At 43.3% G+C, this 21,493-nt stretch overlaps 1 protein-coding gene across 2 annotated transcripts in view; it reads left to right on the top strand.

Annotated features, from left to right (window-relative positions):
* FECH (ferrochelatase) overlaps window positions 1–5,038 on the top strand; it is a 36,050-nt gene extending 31,012 nt beyond the window's left edge. For both annotated transcript variants that reach the window (XM_047765581.1, XM_047765590.1), the window contains 3 exons: window positions 243–407; window positions 3,207–3,266; window positions 3,735–5,038. In XM_047765581.1, the coding sequence (XP_047621537.1) occupies window positions 243–407; window positions 3,207–3,266; window positions 3,735–3,869 (360 nt within the window). In that variant the 3' untranslated portion in view covers window positions 3,870–5,038. The remainder of the gene's footprint in view (window positions 1–242; window positions 408–3,206; window positions 3,267–3,734) is intronic.
* Window positions 5,039–21,493: the final 16,455 nt, after the last annotated feature.

The raw sequence follows: 21,493 nt of genomic DNA, 5'->3' as shown, positions 1-21,493 counted from the left end.
ATTGATTCCGTTGAAACAATAGGTTATTTTTAGTTGTAGTCACAGAAATTGTTTTTAGGTTTTTCCACCTTCTAGGAGGATTCCAGCTTCATACTGGAAATATCAAAACCCATTAGAGCAAGTGTAAAACACTGCCCTTGCTCTTACAGGGAGGGGTGTGCGTGCCCGGGGCGGTGGGCTGTGCTGTGCCATAGGCACAGGGAGATGGGGTCCCTGTCTGCATGCATCCTGCTTTCTCATAGGTTGGTCCGATGCCCTGGCTGGGTCCTCAGACAAGAGAGGCCATCAAAGGGCTCTGTGAGAGGGGGAGGAAGAATATCCTCTTGGTTCCGATCGCATTTACCAGTGACCACATTGAAACGCTGTATGAGCTGGACATCGAGTACTCTCAAGTTCTAGGCAGTGAGGTGAGTGTAGTCATTAATCCCATTGTGATTTGTCTGAAAAGGAAACTCGCTCCGTAATGATCTGATTGTGTCATTCAAAAATATTGTGTGGAATATATGTTTGCATATACTGTGGCCTCACTGTTCTGAATAATACTTCATCTGAGTAATGATCTGAACACATCAGCTTAATTCCGTGTTAGTAGTGGGAAAGCACTTTGGTGCCTCTGTGAAACCAGGGGGCTCAGGGATCACTGCAGGCAGCATCGTTTTGTTTAGTTTGAGCTACTGTACTCCTTGAAAGTGTTAAAAACTGCAAGGAAAAATAATTGTCCTTCTCACCAGTTTGGAGGAAGAGAATTTTATTGTTCTAGAACTCTTTTTTTCACCAAATGGTGCCCATCACTCAGGCGGTTACATTGCTTCTGGTTGGGTTTCGAGGCACATAGGAGCCATTGCCATTTAAGAGGAGCGCACGAGATGAACACGGGAGCTGTGTGTGTTGTCATTTTCTCCATCTCTTTCATGGCCTCTCTTAATTAGTGGTTTGCTACTGTGTTGTGATCAATCTGATTATTGAAATAGCAAATACCATCCCGAGAGTCTTATAATGTAAGATGGATTTAATTGTCACTCAGAGTGGAGAAAAACTATTGTTGACCCATCTTATGGCTTCTGAGGGCTGGCCTGAAACCTGAGTCCACTTCATAGCTTGGTTTCCGTGGGAATTGTGGAAGCCTTGGGTCCCAGGAGCCCTTCTCACTCATCTTTGACCAGAACTCCTGGTCCTGGTCATCTGATTTGTGATGGATGGGGGCCTGGCCTCAAAGACACCTCACCCTCTCCAGAACCTGGTGGCAGGGGCAGGGCAGGGGGGAGCATGGGCAGGGGGAGAGCTTTAGCAGCACCAAACCCTACCTAGGTGTTTTGTATATAGTGCTAGTCATCAGTCACATTGATGAAGGTAGAAGGTACCTAAGTTACTTGTCAGTACTTCGGATAAGGAATTTATGGGCAAGTTGTAATGGCTAAAATGAGATTGTAGGGTTGTCTGTGGATTTCACTTAATAATACCTTCTGTATCCCAGCATGACCTTCTGTAATGGAGACCTTGCTAAAAAGACTGAAGTGCAAGTAGAGTTCATACCAGTGTATTTGGAAAACAAATTTTTATTTGTATTGCATGATAGTTGACATTCGTTCATATTACTAAACTGAGGTCATTCCATAGTAATCAAATGGATTATTAGTGACTAATACATTAGTCCCTATAGAGGTCAGAGAAAGCCTTCTAGCCACAATTAATTTCGTTATTTTGATGGGAGACTATACTGTGTTTAAAACTACTATCTCTAAAAGGTAGTTTGAGATTTTTTGCCCAAAATAGAAATTATCGCTTTTTGATTATAAAAATAATAATGAAATAATAAAGAGGAGTTCTATTGTGGCTCAGTAGGTTAAGGATCTGGTGTTGTCACAGCTGTGGCTTGTGTTCAGTCCGTGACCCGGGAACTTCTGCATGCCACAGGTGCAGCCAAAAAATAGTAATAAAGACCTCAATTCAGAAAAGTATGACATAGAAGAATTCACTCAGAATCTTAGCCCTGTGAGATATGTTAGTATTCTGATAAAAATAAGACCCTCTTTCCCTCTGAGTATGTGTATCTTAATGAAAATGGTATGCTTCTACCCATTTAGTAAAAACAATATTTTATTCAAACTGTTTTATAATTTTTCTAAAAATATATTATGGATCCAAATATAACTAGATCTATATAATTATTTGTGACAAACCTTTGATTGGTATACATTTAAGATGTTTCTAATTTTTTGCTTTCATAAACTGCTTTGTAATAAACGTCACTTACTTTTTTATTTTCCCAATTTTTGTCTTAGGAAAAATTCCTAGAAATGCAGTATAAATGTCACTGCATGTTTTATTGTCTTGTCCTACAGGAATATATCCTTTAACTCTCCCATTGACAGTGTTGGAGAATACTGGCCAGCACTTGTGATTCTGCTGTTATTTCTACCTGAAGTTTTAGAATACCGTCTCCTTTCAGGTTGAGAACCATGTGTTTGCTGAATCTCACCATTTTCCCCTTTCCAGTCTTCTGACATTAGTGCTACTTAAAAGATAAAACAACTGAAAAGCCTTCAACGTTTCAGAGCGGGAAAGTGACCTGAGTAAATGATAATTAGATATTTCTCACTTAGGGGCATAATTAGCTGGAATTAACTGGATATCTTTGGAGAGGGGAGCAGGAACGGTTGTGGAACAATTTTGTTTAATTTAGATTTTTCTATGTAAGAATATATCTAGAAAACCAGCTCTGCATTGGATCCAATCTAGGTTCAGTATACATTAATTTACCTCTTTGGGCACTTGGAATCAAAACATGTATAAAAATTTGCGTAATTAAAGCAACATTCTGCTTAGGTAGATGCTGTAAAAGTATGCGTCTGAAGGGTAGAATAAAAAGAGAATGGTAAGCAGATTTCAATTAGTTGAGTATTCTATCAGATACAACCTCAAAAATGGCTTGGAAACAAAGCACCATGGGAAGGTAATGGGATGGGGAAGAAATAGAAATTGAAGAGCAGTTTTATGATAAAGAGGTGAAAATCAACATCTATGCCCAGTCCCAGGGCCAGTTTTCATTTCTGAGAGCAGTCTGGGAATGCTTTGGTAGGAAGACTTGTGTTGTGTGTGCATCTCTGTGCATGTCTATTTGTTTTTTGTAGCAGTCAGTTTCTTAAAAGAAAAAAAAAGAAAAATAAGACGTGTGTGTTTTTCCTCCCTTTTCTCATTTGATTCAGTGTGGAGCTGAAAACATCAGAAGAGCAGAGTCTCTTAACGGAAACCCGCTGTTCTCCAAGGTATCTCTCGTGTTACAACCATTTTAGTAGAACATGTCGGAGAGCAGTCCTCTGAGAAACTCTTACAGAATATTGGTTTTCTCACATATTGGAACATTTCGAGTTCCAATTAATTACAAAAATAAAAGTGAAGTCCTTATCCTCTTGCTTTTTTTTTTTTTTTTTCCTTGAGAGAGCCCCCGTTTTCTCATTTCTATACCTCTAACCGTGGCTGCTATAGAGTGCCTTTCAGAGACAAGGGTCAGTAGGTGGGGTAAGAAGGTTTCATTTCCTAAAACCTGATTTGAAACTTTTCTCTGAGCAGAGAATCCTTAGGGAAGGAAAAGATTGTAGAATTTGGTTCAGAGGGTTCATAAATCGAAGGAAAATACTCCCCATCGTAGTGCTTGTGTGGGCCGAGGGCGGGGCGGGTTTGGAGCTGTGGGGTCCAGCTTCTAACCGGTCTTTGCTCCTCTGTCCGCCCCGCAGGCCCTGGCCGACCTGGTGCACTCCCACATCCAGTCCAATGAGCGGTGCTCCACGCAGCTGACTCTGAGCTGTCCCCTTTGCGTGAACCCCGTCTGCAGGGAGACCAAATCCTTCTTCACCAGCCAGCAGCTGTGACCCGCCAGAGCACCGCCGGGGTCAGACACGTCCCCGGTGGAGGAGGACGCGTTTAGCCATCAAGGGAGAAAGTTACATTAGTGTAGGTACGGCCTTTGCCGCAATTGTCTGATTTCTTGAGGAAGGGACTCAGAAATCCTTATTGAGGGCTTTCTATTTTTATAGGCCAATACAATATGAATTTATACTCCCACGTTCTGGGTAAAGTTATTTGTTTGCGGTGTCCATGAGGCTATTTTTAAAAGGAGTTTGAAAAAATTTATTTTATGAGGCATGCATGTATTTTCATGTTTTGGTTTTATTACGCCCAAAACACCCTGCAGGGGTATGGAGAGCCCCCACCTCTGTGGCTGTCAGTGTGAATGAGATCTATTTACAGTCTCACACGTATTTTTTTGAAGTGAACATAGTTGGGTAAACGAACTATAATTTGAAAAAAGAAAGGATACCTAATCTTTCCCTGAGCCTGTGGTTACAGATTGCTGGTCAGGTGATGTGGTTCCTAAGGTGGCTGCTTTGCCAGTGATGTCACTGTTCATTTTGGTCCTTTCGTGTGAACCTCAGTTTCCTCACCATCAGATGGAATCAAGTGTAGATTCCAAAAGCGCTCTGAGATTCCACAGACCCTCAGGGCGGATTACTCGGCAATCCTGCGTTTGTCACCGGCTGGCCTCCCCGCTTAGTGGGAATGGGCGGTGCCACAGGAGGGGTGTCCCCCCGCCCCATCTTCCCGCCTGCAAGGACGACGAAGCTGAAAACGCTGACAAAGGGCTTCGTGTTCAAAGCCCTTTGTCCCAGGACTTTAAGGACCTTGAGCATCTTCTTTGTCTTGGTTGAATATCCCCTTCTGCGTATTCGTTTGAAGAATTATTTTTTAAAGTCAACTCTGTTTTGTAACGTCAAATTATTTCTTAATTTTAATTTTTATTATAAAATTTATATAACCATGCTATAGGAAATCTGGAAATAAAGGAAAATAACCACTCTAATGCAACAACTATTAATCATATTATTGTATTTCATATCCGTCTTTTCCTGTGGATGTGTTAAATGCCATTGTAACTTTGTGAGTGAAAAGTTGTTCTAAGAATGTAGAAATCATATAAGATCAGACTTGCATCTTCTACACCTGGATTAAATGGAGTTAAAAATCTCTGATGGATCCATAATGAATTTGTAATGATTACTTTCTCTTTCCTTTAAGCCTTACAACTTTGTTCTTCAGAGTGTTTCTCTGATTTTTTTTTAAACCCAGTTCATATGAGTTCCTGTTGTGGCTAACTAGTATCTACGAGGATGTGGGTTCGATCCCTGGCCTTGCTCAGTGAGTTAAGGATCTGGCATCGCTGCGAGCTGTGGTGTAGGTTGCAGTACGGCTTGGATCCTGTGTTGCTGTGGCGTGGGCCTCTGCGGCTACCCCTCCGATTTGACCCCTAGTCTGGGAACTTCCATATGCTGCAGGTGCAGCCCTAAAAAAAAATAAGTGAAAAATAAGTTCATAAAGTGGAAGCATTAGAGGATTCATAGATCGTCTATATTCAGTATTTACAATATTAATAGATATTATGACACCATTAAGTTTTTAACGAGTTTGATTCATGCTCTCTTAAATCGAAAACAGTTCAAATCAGTTAATAATCAAAATTATTAAATAAGAGGAAGTTAATACAAAAGAGTAATACAAGAAAAGAAACATTCCATTCACTTTAGTTAATAATTTTTCCACGCTGATAACAGCTCTGAAATTTGAGTAGCATCTATATTTTTTTTTTCCTAAATTGGCTTTCTTATTAGTAGATTGGGTTTCTAGAAGAGGGTACAGGACATAGACAGTTGTTTAGAATTTTCCCCATCTGTTACCATCCTCTTTGTGGGGAGACTAGATTCAAGTTAGACTCTGAGCGACTGTCCCTCAGTGAAAGGACTCTGGGTTGGCACCAAAAGGCTGGTTGTTCTTGCAAACTTTCATCCTTTTTCAGGAAATTTGCTGAGGGCCTGCTTACTCTGACTGCTGTAGAGTTGAATATATGTTATCTTGGAGATGTTGCAAGAGTTCCCCAATTCAGGAGCTCTTTGCTGGGGTATCTGAAACCTCCCACTGCTAAGGAAACTTCTGAATCAGCAGTGCCTGGGCTCTCTGCAGTAATATCTTTCAAGGGGGATTTACTCATGGGGATCACTGCCCAGGGCATATGTTGTTCTAAGAAGTGTTACCTCTGACTGTAATTAACCAAAGATGGGTAAGTACCTGTGGTAGCATTCTGGAGGTTGAAATCAACAGTTGCTATTTTTAGAGCTAATGGTCTTTGAGAATTGTTATCTTATTTGTCAACTTTAAAATACAAACATTTGCCCTGGTAATAAGCAACGCACTGCTGGCAGTTTCTATAAGCTACGGCTTACATACAGGCTTGGCTTTAAATGATGAATCAACTTCTATAGCAGACTTGCAGGAGGTCTGACTGTGAGGCAGTTGAGCTTGCTAGGGTTGTTATAAAGCTCAGATCCCTGTATATTTAGCACAGAAGGAGGGAACTACAGAATGTGCATTCTGGAACTACTTTTATTTTTATTTTTTTATTTTTTATTTTTTGTCTTTGTGTCTTTTCCAGGGCTGCACCTGCGGCATATGGAGGTTCCCAGGCTAGGGGTCTGATCGGAGCTATAGCTGCCAGCCTACACCACAGCCACAGCAATGCAGGATCTGAGCCATGTCTGCGACCTACACCACAGCTCACGGCAACTCCAGATCCTTAACCAACTGAGCGAGGCCAGGGATTGAACCTGCAACATCATGGTTGCTAGTCAGATTTGTTAACCACTGAGCCACGGCGGGAACTTGGAACTACCTTTTAAAATTAAAAGAAATTTATCCACTCAAAGAAAATTTGCTTTATATCAGAAGAAATGAAATTCATTGTTAAAATTTAAAAACCCATTATTTTATTTTGTATTTCTTTTTTTGGCCAGGCCTGCAGCATGTAGAAGTTCTAGGGCCAGGGATCAAACCCATGCCCAGCAGTGACAATGCTGGATCCTGAACCCACTGAGCTACCAGGGAACTCCCTAAAAGCCCTTACGTGTACATCTGTGGCTTGTTGATGCTGACTGGTAAAAACCCATGACTTTTCTTGGCAGTACTGCAGAGTACACATCCTTGTGCAAGGAATCCCATAAATAGAATGTAACATTTCTCTAGGGTTCTGTCAAATTTTTCTTTATGGCTGAAATTATTGAGAAAATGATGGTTATGTAGGTATGACGAGAAAGTGAGTTTTCTGCATCAAGCATCTCAAACTAAGTCTGTCAGAAGGTGCAATGTATTAACAGTTGTAAATTTACGTGATGTCATTTACGCCTTCAGCTGATCTTAAAAATAGACTTTTCTTGGAGTTCCTATTGTGGCTCAGCAGGTTAAGAACCTGACATAGTGTCCATGAGGATGTGGGTTTGATCCCTGGCCTCACTCAGTGGGGTAAGGGTCCGGTGTTGCCATGAGCTGTGGTGTAGGTCACAGACACAGCTTGGATTGGGCGTTGCTCTGGCTGTGGTGTAGACCAGCATCTGCAGCTCTGATTCGACCCCTAGCCTGGGATCTTCCATAAGCCGTTGGTGCTGCCTTAAAAGGAGAAGAAAAAAAAAATAGATTTTTCTTCTTGATTTCTCTCAGGGGGCAAAATACAGTGATTGATTTGGTGGGTTGAGTCTGACTAGTCACTGCATTTTTTTTCCCCTCAGCTAATCTGATAAATTGGGTATTTAATTCGATAAGCCCCCCTCCCCCCACTTAAGGTATGCAGGGGAGATCATTTGGTCCACCCAATACCATTGTATTTTTCCCACATAGGCTATTATACTATGAGGGTAAGTGTGCACCACTGATTTGGAGCAGCGATAAGACCTCTCTCCATCCCACAGTGGAGGAAACCCCATGGGTCTGTGGCCCCAGGAACTCTGCTGTGTTCACTCCTCCATTGTGGGGTTGAGGGCGGATGGGGTAAGGAGACAGCTTGTGTAGCTAGAGCTGGGGGGCAGAATTAAAAGCTGGTGGCCCTAAGAAAAAATTGACACCGGTGTGCACATGTGTTTGCCCTGGTGTAAGCCTGGAGCCCTTGACTGCATCCTTGGCTGCATCACTAAGCTCTTTACCCGAGCTGCAGAACCCTTTCTATCAGGATCCTGAAGATGGCCCAGGAACATGCTTCCCAACATTGGGTAGAAATGGGAAATTCATTGAGATGTTACAAGCTGGAAAAAAAATTCTGAGTTGACCCTAAAACATGTGTCCTTAGATAATATCATTCAAGTTTCTTGGTCTTAATATGGGACTCCTCAGAGGAAGAAAAAAGCTATCATTTTTCATTATTTCTAAAATTTAAAAAATTAAAAACATTTCATCTAGATCATGTCCCAGACTTTGTGTATATCATTCCTAGCAGTTTTGTTCTAATTGCCTAATAATTAAGATTCCTTTGTAAGGAAGCCCCTTCAGTAACCTCTCCCAGTCCAGGCGGCTTTCTGTCACACTCAGATTCCTTTTTATAGAAGCTAGAACTAGCATCATAAGATTTCGGGGTACATACATTCAGTGGATTAAATCTGAATATCAGATTGCTCAAGAAACCTGAGTTCTGCTTAAATCATTGCTGGTTGAAATATTTAATCATATCATAATTCTGTTGAAGTTTTATGTGCTTACTTTCTAACATTCTTGATTAATTTAAATGGTGGCACCTGAAAACTTTCTTTTTTGTGTGTTGGATTTCTTCCACCTGGACAGCTGTGTGGGTCTGTTAGCTGACCTTTGCCTTAAAAGGCATGCTTCTTTTTGCAAGGCACTTATTTTGGAAAGTATAAAGTGGGCCGATCTGTATGGCACTGAGCTGAATAGCGGGTACTGGTGGGCACTCAAGAGAAATAAGCTGATTCTGTCCATATTTGCTGAATGGCACTAATATGATGAGCAACAGCAGTGGGTGCCCTTTAGTGGAACCGCAGCTCCCAGTGTGAGAGGAGGCTGAGAAGGGCTGTGGGCCGTGGGTGCCCTCCAGAGAACACATCTGTGATCGAGGCTTCCAGGAGAGGAAGAGAAGCTTTTGCTTTTGCTGCGGGAGTCTCATTAAGCCCTTCTACAGGGAAAAGGAAGTGGAAAACAAATGCAGCCGTGATAATCAGTTTCTTACAATATACTCCAATAGTACCGGCTTTGTTGTTTTTAGCTGAAATCATTAGCTTCCATTTTTAGCATAACAGCTACTGGCTAAATTAGTCTGCAGTAAGCCATTAGAAGGGATGTTGGAATTAAAAACATTTTTGGAAAAAAGCCCGGTTGGAACCTTTATCAAAAGCCCTTGGGCAGGAATCGCTGGGTCCTGTTCCAGGCTATTTGACAGCTGTCACTCTGATGTCCAGGTGCCCTCTCAGTACATGCTCCTGAAATGAAGATACACAGGCTGGCTTTTCTTCTTCCCCTCTCCCCAGTGGGATGAAGCTTTACTTTCCTCTCATGTTAAGAAACAAGAGGTTTTTACCCCAAGAATTCATGAGGTATTCTCTATAATTTTAAACATTTTATTGAAGTATAGTTGATTTACACAGTGTTGTGTTAATTTTTGCCAAGGTAGTCTATATTTTTGCTTTTTCCTTATAAAAAAAATTATAGGAGTTCCTATTGGGGCTCAGCTGGCTAAGTTCACGATATTGCCTCTGTGAGGGATACAGATTCAATTCCTGGCCTCCCTCAGTGGGTTGAGGATCCCATGTTGCCGTGAGCTGCAGTGGAGGTCACAGATATGGCTTGGATCTGGTGTTGCTGTGGCTGTGGCATAGGCTGGCCGGCAGCTGCAGCTCCAATTTGACCCCTAGCCTGGGAACTTCCATATGCTGCAGGTGCAGCCATTAAAAAGAAATTTATATTTGGGAGGGGATTAATTGCACAGGCATACAAGCAGGGATTTCCTGGCCAATTGTTAAAATTTCAGGTTGTTAAACATAACAATCATTAAAAATGTTATACCTTGTGATTAAAATAAAAACAAAAGTAATGCATATTCAAAAATCATTTCTCAATTATTTTATTGCATTTTATCTTATTTATTCTAGAGGTTATTTATATCCATGATGCCTGTGTGGTGAAAATACTATATAATGATGAGCTATTATACCCTGTTTTCCAGCTTTGTTCAGTAACATTGTTTTGGTAGCTTGAAATTGGCTATAGTAGGGCCATTTATACTGGAAATCAGCAAACACTAGCCTGACTATATTGTTGATTACCTTGATTAAGGAAGTGATGGGGAAAATGGTGAAAGTTGTCATGTCTGCAGCCATTCTACTGTGACTAGTGCGAAAGCTCAAGGAAATATCTTCCCATTATGTGGAAACTGTTGTCTGGTTTATCCCAGTGAAGTTTTGACATACATTGAGGTTATTTCACATTTGTATTACCCATTACTGTAAATAAAAACATCAGCATCCATGTCAGAACTACATAGGTTGACTACAGATACAAGAACTTGGTAAAAAAATCAACGAAAGCTTTCTTTGAGAATCAGTTGACTATGAGGAATTTACAGTAGAGTATTGTGTATTTTATTATGACTGACAAGTTGTATATCTCTATCTTTTATGCTGGTAAAATTTACAATAAGCACACACACCTATACAGAGACTGTCTTTTCAGAGAACTGGTTGGTGGCCATTTACCAAAACACTGTTGCCTAAAAGGGAACAACTTTCTGGGAGGATGGAGATGGTCTCTGTGGATGGCACACTCGTGTTGTTCTTAGAGAAAGAGAGGCAGTTTGCTCTGTAGGTCACTGTCTCTACAGTGGAGGCTACCCCACAGTGACTAGGTATTTTAATCTTTTCGGGAAGATTCCAATTGTCTCCAACAAAATCCCATGGGCTCTTTACTAACAGGGGCCCTGAAACAGGAAAGTGTCTCTCTCTGGATCAGTAGCCGCTGGTGGGCTGGGTGGAGGAGGCTTTCCAGAGGCAAAGGCCTGGAGACTGGGGCTTTGTTCCACTCTGAGTCTCACTCAGCCCCAGGGAATTGTCTGGAGCTCGGACCTCGGGCTGTAGCAGATTCAGGGTGGGCAGTGGCTCTGAGAGCTGCCCTTGTTTCACGGGGGCCTTTCTGTGCATCCCTTCCCCCACCCCACGAGGACCATGATAGTGGAGAGGACCAGGCAAGTGCTGATTCTCTGAGCCCAAGGCTGCCCTTTCCCCACAGTGCTGGCGTCACACCCATAGGGCCTCTTGTTTCATGCATCCCATTTTCCTGAAGCAAAGTGATCTTTTCTCGGGGCTGGGCTTTCATTTGTGTCTCTTTCTTTCTTTTCTTTCTTCCTTTTTTTCTTTTTCAGGGCCACACCCTCGGCACATGGAGGTTCCTGGGCAAGGGGTCGAATCAGAGCTGTTGCTTCTGGCCTATGCCACAGCCACAGCAGCACCACATCCGAGCCTCATCTGCAACCTACACCACAGCTCATGGCAATGCTGGATCCTTAACCCACTGAATGAGGCCAGGGATAGAACCTGCATCCTCACGGATACTAGTCAGATTCATTTCTGCTGATCCAGGATGGGAACACCTCATTTGTGTTTCTTATGTTGAGTCTGTGACACAAAAGAAAAAAAGACTATCAAATGGTGAATTCCAACCTCTTCTATGCCTCAGAACTAGATCAAGATAGAATCAGTTGCTCTGGCAGTCACTTCACCCTCCTGCCTGTCTGGGATGCTCTCTTTTGCCAACCCAGTCCTGTGTTATCCTTTGCTGCAATCCCTCCATCCCCAGGAGGTGGGACGTCTTCAGGGTTTTATGCCTGATCTGTTCTACCTCCCTACCCAAGCAAGTATCCAGCTGAGCCGTGGCAATGCTCCCTGACAGAGAAGGTCAGCCCAGCCCTGCCTTCGTGGGGACAAACTGTCCCTTTGGGAGCATGCTCAGATGTGTGATGGCAGCTGTGCAACACGAGGTAGCATTTGGAGGGAATGTGGCAGCTCTTTGCATAGCCACTTTGCAAAGAAATTTAAATGGATTCCCCCAGACTAAGGATGCGCCTCACCGAATGCTTCTGCCTGTTATCTCTGTCTGCATCAGCACCATCTGGACCAAATTATTTCCTGATCAAGTTTCACTCCCAAGTGCAGAAAGAGCAGAGTCTGTTCATGAAGTGCCAGTGGAGGTGGCCCGTGGACTGGGAGCTAGAGCAGAGGCCAGCAAGCCGTCACACTTATGGGCCCCTCAGGGAGTCTCAGGGCCAAGGCCATGGAGCTGTCCCAGACATGGCATCTAAGTGGTGAGGAGGACGCTCTCCTTGTTTCCGCCATCATTTGGGACCATCACATTTAGAAATTTAAAAAGGACACGACACTAGAGGGCCTTTCTTTATAGGAAACAAATTTAAGTGGCTGCAAGGAGGGTGGAGAGTCAGCAAACTGGCAAGTTTGTAAATATTGAAATAGTTTTCAAAATAATGTCACATCATCTCAAAACAACATTTACATCTTGCTGTAGTCTCTGTAGGCATAATCTTGTTTAAAGCAAGTCTGGATAGTTGACCTTCATTTCAATATATGGATTTCTATCTCTGAGACTATCCAGTGATGTGCTAGAAACTGTATTAATAGTTAATTAACTGGCTCTCTGGGGGTGGGGGAGGCCCTGTATATTGCCCATTTCCATGGTGTAAATACTCCCCACCTCAGTCAATTCCCAAGCTACCTTTGTAATATCACTGATGGTTGAGTTGGGCAGAGATGCCAATAATTGGCTTTTGAGCCAGCATGAGCCAGTTCCATCACACTCCTGATTCTGTTCCTTCTCTTAGACTTTGCTTACCATGTATTCTGGAATGTTCCCCCACCATATACACCTTACCTATTCTGAGCAGACCAGAATTCTGGAGAATCCAAGCACTCATGGAGGAAAAAGCCAAACCAGGAATGAGGCAGGTTACTTTGAGAGCCTTCGGATGCAGCTGTGGATGGGGAGGGCTTGGGGCAGCAGGTCTGTGGACCACAGCCTGGGCAGCCCTTCTCCAGGGAGACCTATGTGCTGCCTGCCAAGGGGCTTAGGGAGGCTCTGGCTTCTTTGTATCATTCTCTCTCATTTCTTTGTATGTTTGAAAACCCCCAGAATTTCTTGAATACCCGCTCTGCCCACCCAAAAAGGCTTCTGTGAGAGTCAGCTGAGACAATATGTGTAAAACCGCGTGGTCAACTCGGAAGGGGTCTGTGTGTGTAGTGGGCTATTATTTAACTAACTTCTATGAATATTTGAACATACTAATTAAGTCATCATATTAAAAGTTATTTCCTATTATAAGAAATTCAAAAGTAAGATAAATAAAATGAAGGGAACTTAAGAATCACCCATAATCTTTGATGAATCTCATCTCATGTATTTTATGCACATATATCACACACACTAAATTTGTAAAAGTATAATGTTCCTGCTCTTCTATGCTCTGTGTTGCTTATTGAATACTACCTCATGGACCTATTTTATCTGTCATTATATATTCTTTTATGGTGTAGTTTTAAATGGGTAAACACAATTATGATGTATGGCTATATTCTAATTTGTTTACCACCTCTTTATAATTGGAAATGTTTGTTTTTTGCTTATATTTGATAAACGTCTTTATAGACCAAAATCTTTGGATATCCTCAATCATTGCCTTTGGAAAAATTCCTAGAATTTTCTGGATCAAAGTGTATTTTTGCAGATTTTTTTAAAGATTAAATGAGATCACATGGATAACGTATTTAGTAAGGTGCAATGTGTGTGTTGAAGGCCCAGTAAATGGTAGCTGTTATTGACTTGAGTTATTCACTTGGTTAGCAGACAATTGCTGTCTCATTCTTAGTGTGACTTTATTCTGGGAGATGGAATTTTACTGCCTTTTTTTTTTTTTTTTTTCCCCACAGAGAGAGTGTGATGGCAAAACGGATGTTATCCTCCAGGTTCAGAGCCCTGACAGAGCCTCCGGGAATCAGGGATCAATTCTCTGGTCCAGGCTTTTATGTTCTTTGCAGCTTTTACTCTTGGTCACTTGCCCTGAGAAGGTCACAGGCAGAGGGAGAAGAGACAGGCTATAAAGCTGTCAATCCTTATTCATCTGTAACTTGGCAGAGAGTTTGAATGTTCAGAGAAAGTTTTCAGGTTAAAACAACTTGGGGGATTATATGTGGATTTCACTTACCCTTTATGGGTCTGCAGGTACCCACGCCCCCCCCCCCCCCCCGCCCCCGCCGTCCCTGCATGGCTCTGAGCCGTCTCCCACAGGGCAGAACCGTCCATCAAAGCCGGGCAGGCCTCCAGCTCAGGTAACCACGGCACTTACACAATTGTCCCTTTAAGAAAGGTCAGCAGGGAATGTGTTCCTTCCTGTTTCTATGTGACTAAAGGTTTTCATGTCTACACTGACCCACTGTGGACCTGGGCCAAGGCCAAGTTGCCCATCAATATTTGAAAGTAGTGGTGTTATAAAATTTATGGAAGACGCACGAAAGACAATTCCCTGAAGTGACTGGCCCGCTGAGAGGGGATATTGGCTGAAAGGAGATTTCCCACTTTGAAACAGCACGAGATCAAGTGCCCAGCTGGGGAGACCCTTTATACGCATGGGCTCTGAGACTGGGGGAGAAGGAAATCTGACCTGGTTTCAGATCCCACCTACAACTGTTAATTTATTTGGTTATCTATTAACAGTCTCCTGGCAGCTTACTTTTATGTTTAAAATTAAGTGCTTGATTGATTATTTTCTAGAACAGTGATGGGATGTTGTTCTATACTTAAGCCAACCCATTAGTGGGCTCTCTCATTACTGATCTCTTTCATTCCTTTCTTGGTTCATTGTGTGTGTGTGTGCACACGCTTGTGTGTGCACTTGAAGGTTGGGAAGAGTTGGAGGATGGAAGAAAGGAGTCTTTGTTCTGAAAGTGGAGGAAAGCTGGGCTTGTACATATTCCCCAAGCTACTCACCCACAAGGATTTTCCACAGTCCGAGGAGAGGCTGGTTAATCCTCAGCATAATTCACAGGTAGATGTGGAGTCCCAGAAATATTTTTATTAGGATGATTTCATTTTATCAAGAATCTTAGCCTAAGTTTTTATTTTTATTTCTTTTCTTTTTTCTGGCTGTGCCTGAGGCATGCAGAAGTTCCAGGGCCAGGGATCAAACCTGTGCCACAGCGGTGACAATGCCAGATCCTTAAACTGCTGTGCCACCAGGGAGCTCCAAACTTTTATTTTTAAAAAACTGTACTCTCCTTTTATCTGCTTTGGAGGCATCTTCAACTATTTCTCTCTTTTTAAGATTTGCTTCTGATGACTGGGAGTCTATTATTTTTTAAATGGGGTTTATTAAATATTAAATAAGTACTAAAAATATTTGTAAGGCAGACCCTCCTGACTCTTGTGCCCAGGCGGTCTTCTCGGTGTTTTGGCTGCTTCCTTCTCCCTCAGCCCTGGGGGTGGCCAGGGGTGGCCTACAGTGGCCAGACCTCCCAGGATGTTCATCTGTGGCTGCCTGAACAGTGCTGTTCCTGTTCCTCGAAGCAGCACATGCAAAGCAGTATCTGGCCTGCACTCTACCTGAGAAAGTTAGGAAATGCTGGAAATTAAAGTGTTGATTCCAATACACATCTGTATCCACAGTACCTAGTGGGAGAAGTAAACTTTGCTGTTACTTTTCTAGTGTGCCCTCAATTGGTAGATGTTCCTTCTGATTTATAGGTAAGAATAGGTCCAGGTAAGGATGATTCAAACCATCAGCCCTTCCTGCTGGTTTGTCTGTTGCAGACCCATCTTAAAAGGAAATCCAGAGCCCTTCAGCTCATAACCCGAGTGTTCATCCTGACTAAACAAGCAATCTGTGCCATGGACCATACTTTCTTTGTTTTTGGCTGTGCCCATGGCATGTGGAAATTCCCAGGCTAGGGATTGAACCCACGCCAAAGCAGTGACAACACCAAGTCTTTAAAGTCTATGCCACAAGGGAACTTTTGGACCATACTTTTTTAAAAAAATTATTTACTATTATTATTATTATTTTTAATAGGCAAGAAATAGATTTATTAGAATAGGAGGCTTGTGAGAGATGCAAGTGGGCAGGCACAGAAGCTCTGCCTGGAGGATCCAGTGGGCTAGTTTTATCATCCAAGGGGCGTGGGGGTTGGAAAAGCCCTTCTCTTCCTCTCTGGGAGTAGTAGCTCCTCCTTAGTATCCAGTAAGGTATGTGTTCAAATCATCAGAAGGACAGTCCTCAAACCCTGTCCCCTTGCCCTTGGTCTGAATCTGAATGCAGGCCTCATCCCATCCCCCACCCAACGACCTGAGGCAATTCTCGAACCTCCACTAGTCAAGCCAGCCTGCCTCATGATGATGGCTTTCTTGCGCAATTTATTAATTTACAGTGATCTCCCAGTGTCCCCTAAGTTTCCCTCTTTAAATATGGTCCTTATTGAGGCTTGGCTAGGGAAGGAGTAAAACACCTGGCTAACTGTCCCTTTGCTGTTGGGAGGGCTGTAAGCCCTGGTTAACATAATTTCCCAGCCACCTTAAGAGATGAAACAGCATGTGATGAGTCTCTAAAAGAAAGACAATAAACAGCAAAAGAGTCAATAAGAGAGGTTACAATCATGATCTTGGGGACCGAAATCATTCTCAGCAGAATTTCCCCTTCCATATCAGTGCCCCATATGTAGTCTCCATATCGCATCTAAGGCTGTCTTTTGAACAAAACCTTAAGATCTTCAACAGGTTCACAAGAACAGATGGGTTCGTTTTGTTTAATAGAATTATACGTTTAATCCTTGAGATGTGGATCCAAGAAGGATGCCCCTCTATGTTCACTGCAGTGGGAGTTGCTAATATCACTTTGTAAGGACCCTTCCACCTTGCTTCTAATTGATCATCTGGAGACCCTTCTTTCCAGCTTTGATTAAGACCCAATCTCCGGGATCGATGCTGACAGTATTTTGCTGGGTCTCTTTACTGTCTGGCAGTATTCTGTTCCCATAGTCTATTAGAGCCAGTTGTACTTGCCCTAAATTTATGGCATAATTTCTAAGCACGTTTGTTTCTTCATCTAACAAAAAGTCATTTGTTAAGAAGGGTCTTCTATACATTAGTTCATAGGGACTGAGTCTTAGTTTTTCTTTGGGGGCTGCCCTTATTCTCATTAGAACAATTGGTAGTATTTGGACCCAGTTTTCCCGAGTTTCTTGACACAATTTTGCTGTATTTTATTTTAAAGTATCATTCATTTTTTTCCATTTTCCTTGAGGATTGGGGTCCCCATGCTAAATGAAGGGAATACTTTATCACCAAGGTTTTAGCTACTTGTTGGGTAATCTTAAAGGTATAGATTGAGGTAATCTGAAATGTGGGATTATCTCCTTAAGCAAGTTCTTTGTTACCTCCAAGGCCTGTCCCGTCCGTGTGGGAAAAGCCTCTACCCATCCAGTAAACGTTATCTACCATTACTAATAAATACTTGTATCCCCTGGACTTGGGCATCTGAGTAAAATCAATTTGCCAGTCCTCTCCTGGATAGTTTCCTTGATGTTGAATGGGTTTGACTAATGGGGGACAGGGTGGTGCTGTCCTAGGTTTATTTCGTAAACACGTGTCACATGATCTGGTAACCTGGGCCACTACTGTCTTCATTCCTTTACCCACAAATAATCTCCGTAATAAATTCCAAAGGGCTTCACGTCCTCAGTGGGTGGTTTCATGTAAAGCCTAATTACTTTCCATTGCCAGGTTTGTGGAATCATAATCCTTTCATCTGACATGCACCATCCCCTTTTGACTTATTAACCCCCTACTTCTAGACCAGTCTTCTTCCTCCTTAGTATAGTAAGGTTATGGCATTTCTTCTATCAAGCCTGGGAGGACCATACTTTAAATAAGAGGCATGTTCCTAAAAACTTCTAAGGAAACAGTTTTGCAAGTCTAATTACATATAACGTGTATTTGGGAGGGAAAGGGGTCTAAAAGAAACCACTGATGAGGTCAAGAATCTTTCTTGCACACACTCACACCATGGCTAATTTGTATCTGGGTTTAGGACTCAGGCTAGAACATATATGTGGGGTCAGTTGCCAAGTCTTACTGAGAAAGAGACTAGGATCCATTAGTCAAAAAACAGATGGAACAATGGTCCATCATTGGAAGCTCTGTTAAGGCCAAAGAGCATGAGGTTGGCAGGTTGGGGTCTGGGCTGGGGGTGCCGTTCATTTACTAGGTGGGATTTCAGCTCTCACCCCTCCCACAAGAACGCAGGTTTCAGTTTGACAGAACCTGCTGCTTTGGCCTTAAGACTAAGTAACTGCTCTGGCTTCATGAGAAGGACTGTGTTGCAGCAGGCAGATGTGGTCAGCACCCTTTGGATCCACACCTAAAAAGGCACACAACTCTTCCGAGAGGAAATCCTTATTCCATCTTGTCTTAGTTTGCAAGGGCTGCTGTAACGTAGTATCTCAAACTGGGTGGCTTAAACACCCTGGAAATTTATTGTGCCCCATTTTGGAGAGCAAGTCCAAAATCAAGGTGTTGGCAGGGCTCTGCTCCCTCCACAGGCTCTAGGGGGAGCCCTTCCTTGCCTTGTCCAGCTTCTGATGGCGCCGGTGTTCCTTGGCTTGTGGCCACATCACCTCAGTCTCTGCCTTCATCTTCCCAGGGGTTCTCCTCTGTCTGCATCTATGACAAGAACATGGGTTGTTCAGCCCACCAGGATGATCCTGGGTGATCCCACCTTGAGATCCTTAACACATCTGCAGAGACTCTTTTTCTCAAATAGGTCCCATCCCAGGGGCTGGGGGTTAGACCATGCCCATATGTTTTAAGGAGGATCCTAATCAACTCCCTGCACCCCTCCCTTCTTGACTTTCCCAGAAACCAGTCCCACACATGCCTTAGGACCTGCCACGCTCACATCTTCTCATGAGTAGGCATTGTATGGTCAGAGCATAGAAATGGGGTCTCACAATAAGGTCCTACTGAACAGCACAGGGAAACATATCCAATCTCCTGGGATAGACCATGATAGAAAGAACATAAAAAAAGTATATATATGTGTGACTGAGTCATTTTGCTGTACAGCAGAAATTGGCACAACATTGTAAATCAACCACACTTCAATTTTTTTTTTGTCTTTTTGCTTTTTCTTGGGCCGCTCCCGCGGCATATGGAGGTTCCCAGGCTAGGGGTCGAATTGGAGCTGTAGCTGCCAGCCTACGCCAGAGCCACAGCAATGCAGGATCTGAGCCATGTCTGTGACCTACACCACAGCTCGTGGCAACGCTGGATCGTTAACCCACTTAGCAAGGGCAGGGATCGAACCCGCAACCTCATGGTTCCTAGTCGGATTTGTTAACCACTGTACCACGACGGAACGTCCCACACTTCAATTAAAAAAAAAAAAAGATGTGGAGGAAAAAAAAGAAGAAATGGGGTCTCAGGGCTGAGGTGCGTGGTTACAAACACAGGCCTGGAATCCAACAGGACCTGGAACCAGCTCTGGCTCCCTGTGTTCCAGACATGAGACCTGAGAAACCAAACCTCTCAGGATGCTGGTTCCGCATCTCCAGGATGAGAGTAAGAGCTACCAGCAGTTCTTGTAAAGATGAACCAAAAAAGCAAATGCTCTGGGCAAGAGTGATCCCTCACCATGGGAGCCACTATTACAGGCTGGGAATGGATAGACCTGGGCTTACATCCTGAGTCGTCCCAACCAGCCATGTGACCTCTGGTGGGTCCCGCCTCCTCTGAGTGTCTAAGCAACAGGTAAAGAGGTGGTGCTCTGACAAAGTGATGCCCAGCTTTTCCAGCCACAGTGACCTTGAAGCCTCAGCCCTACAGAAAGCACCCAGGAGCACTCTGGCAACTCTCAGTTTTGACAAGCTTGAGTAAAGTTCCTATATACTCTTAGACTGGACTTCCGAAAGAGCATGGAGAATTTTGCAGCCCATTTAAAAATAACGTTTGCTGCTCAGCTGTCCTTTGGAAAATGGTTTCAGTGGGTTGTATTTCACTTTTCCTGAGAAAGGAACAGGTTGTGGGACACCTGAGTTAAAGAATAGGGATAGAGAATCAACTATTTAGTCCATCCTCCTGTGTTGAGATAAGATTGTCCAGGAACCAAGGAATTAAGACAGGTTGGAGGTTATCCTGGCTCCTGGGCCAAGCCTATGCTGAGCAGACCTCTAGGAAGGCACAAGTGTGATTTGCATTTACAGATGAAGAAATCCAAGCTAGGAGTTCCCATCGTGGCTCAGTGGTTAATGAATCTGACTAGGAACCATGAGGTTGCAGGTTTGATCACTGGATTTGATCAGTGGATTAAGGATCCAGTGTTGCTGTGGCTGTGGTATAGGCCAGCAGCTACACTTCCGATTAGACACCTAGCCTGGGAACCTCCATATGCTGCAGGTTCATCCTCAGAAAAGACAAAACAAACAAACAAACAAGAAAAAACCAAAAAAGAAATCCAAGCTCAGAGAGGTGAGGTGACCTTGCCAAGGTCACGCAGACCTGGTCTTCCAAACCCAAGACCAGAATTCTTTCTTCGTAGGGCTCTTATTTCATCTGAAACTGCTTTGGGGTCCCACTGTTCAGGACACATGTTTACTCAACATAGTTGTGCTCCTGTTCAGATGTAGTTAAAAACATGGTTACGCCTCCCAGAGAAATGACAATGTGAGGCAAAGTTAAAAGGAAGGGAGGGAGCTGGATGAGCTAGAGCAGAGAGAAAAGTCTTCCAATTGGAGGGTCTGCGATGAAGATCTGGATGATTCTATATAATGTTTCACTTTCACTATAGAAAAGGAGGGACACACATTTTATTTGCAAACCAAATCATCATTTAAAAGGTAAGTCATATTTTAGTTTCTTCTCTCCATGGTCTGGTCTCTGAACAGAACTTTGGCTCATACAAGGTTATTGGGCAAAGTTCTCAAGAGCTGTTTCCCAGAGCTAGCGTCTTGGCTGGCTAAGCTAGACTCACACACACGTGGGTGTTTATTTTTTAAGGAAATCAAACCTCTATAGTAATGAACAATGGGAGCACCTCCTGTTGGCTCTGTAACTATTTGAATCATATGTCTCATCAATTCAGAAATTGAGAATTCCCGTCATGATGCAGTGGAAATGAATCCAACTGGGAACCATAAGGTTGCAGGTTAGAGCCCTGGCCTCACTCAGTGGGTTAAGGATCCAGGGTTGCCATGAGCTGTGTAGTTCGCAGATGCAGCTCAGATCTAGCGTTGCTGTGGCTCTGGCGTAGGCTGGCGGCTACAGCTCCAATTAGACCCCTAGCCTGGGACTTCCACATACCGTGTGTGTGGCTCTAAAAAGACAAAAAAAATTTCAGAAATTGGTCTGACCTTTGCCCACGGGCAGGTATGTCAGGTATTAAGGGCTGTTGAGGGACAATCTGTGTAGTGTGGGAGGTGACATCTGTTCTGCAGAATGTGACCTGCTTTGTGGGGCCAACCTTTCACCTACCTGACAAGTCCTCATCTTTCTTATTGTTTGTCTGAGCCACTGCCTCTCAGCCTGTCCTGAGGGTGGTTCTGGCAGCCAAGGAGAAGGCCCTTGGCCTGTA

The sequence above is a fragment of the Phacochoerus africanus genome, chromosome 2 (genome assembly GCF_016906955.1).
Source record: "Phacochoerus africanus isolate WHEZ1 chromosome 2, ROS_Pafr_v1, whole genome shotgun sequence".
In the NCBI taxonomy this organism is placed as follows: domain Eukaryota; kingdom Metazoa; phylum Chordata; class Mammalia; order Artiodactyla; family Suidae; genus Phacochoerus; species Phacochoerus africanus.
The sequence above is the reverse complement of the archived record's forward strand: the minus strand, read 5'-3'. Positions and strand labels throughout refer to the sequence as shown.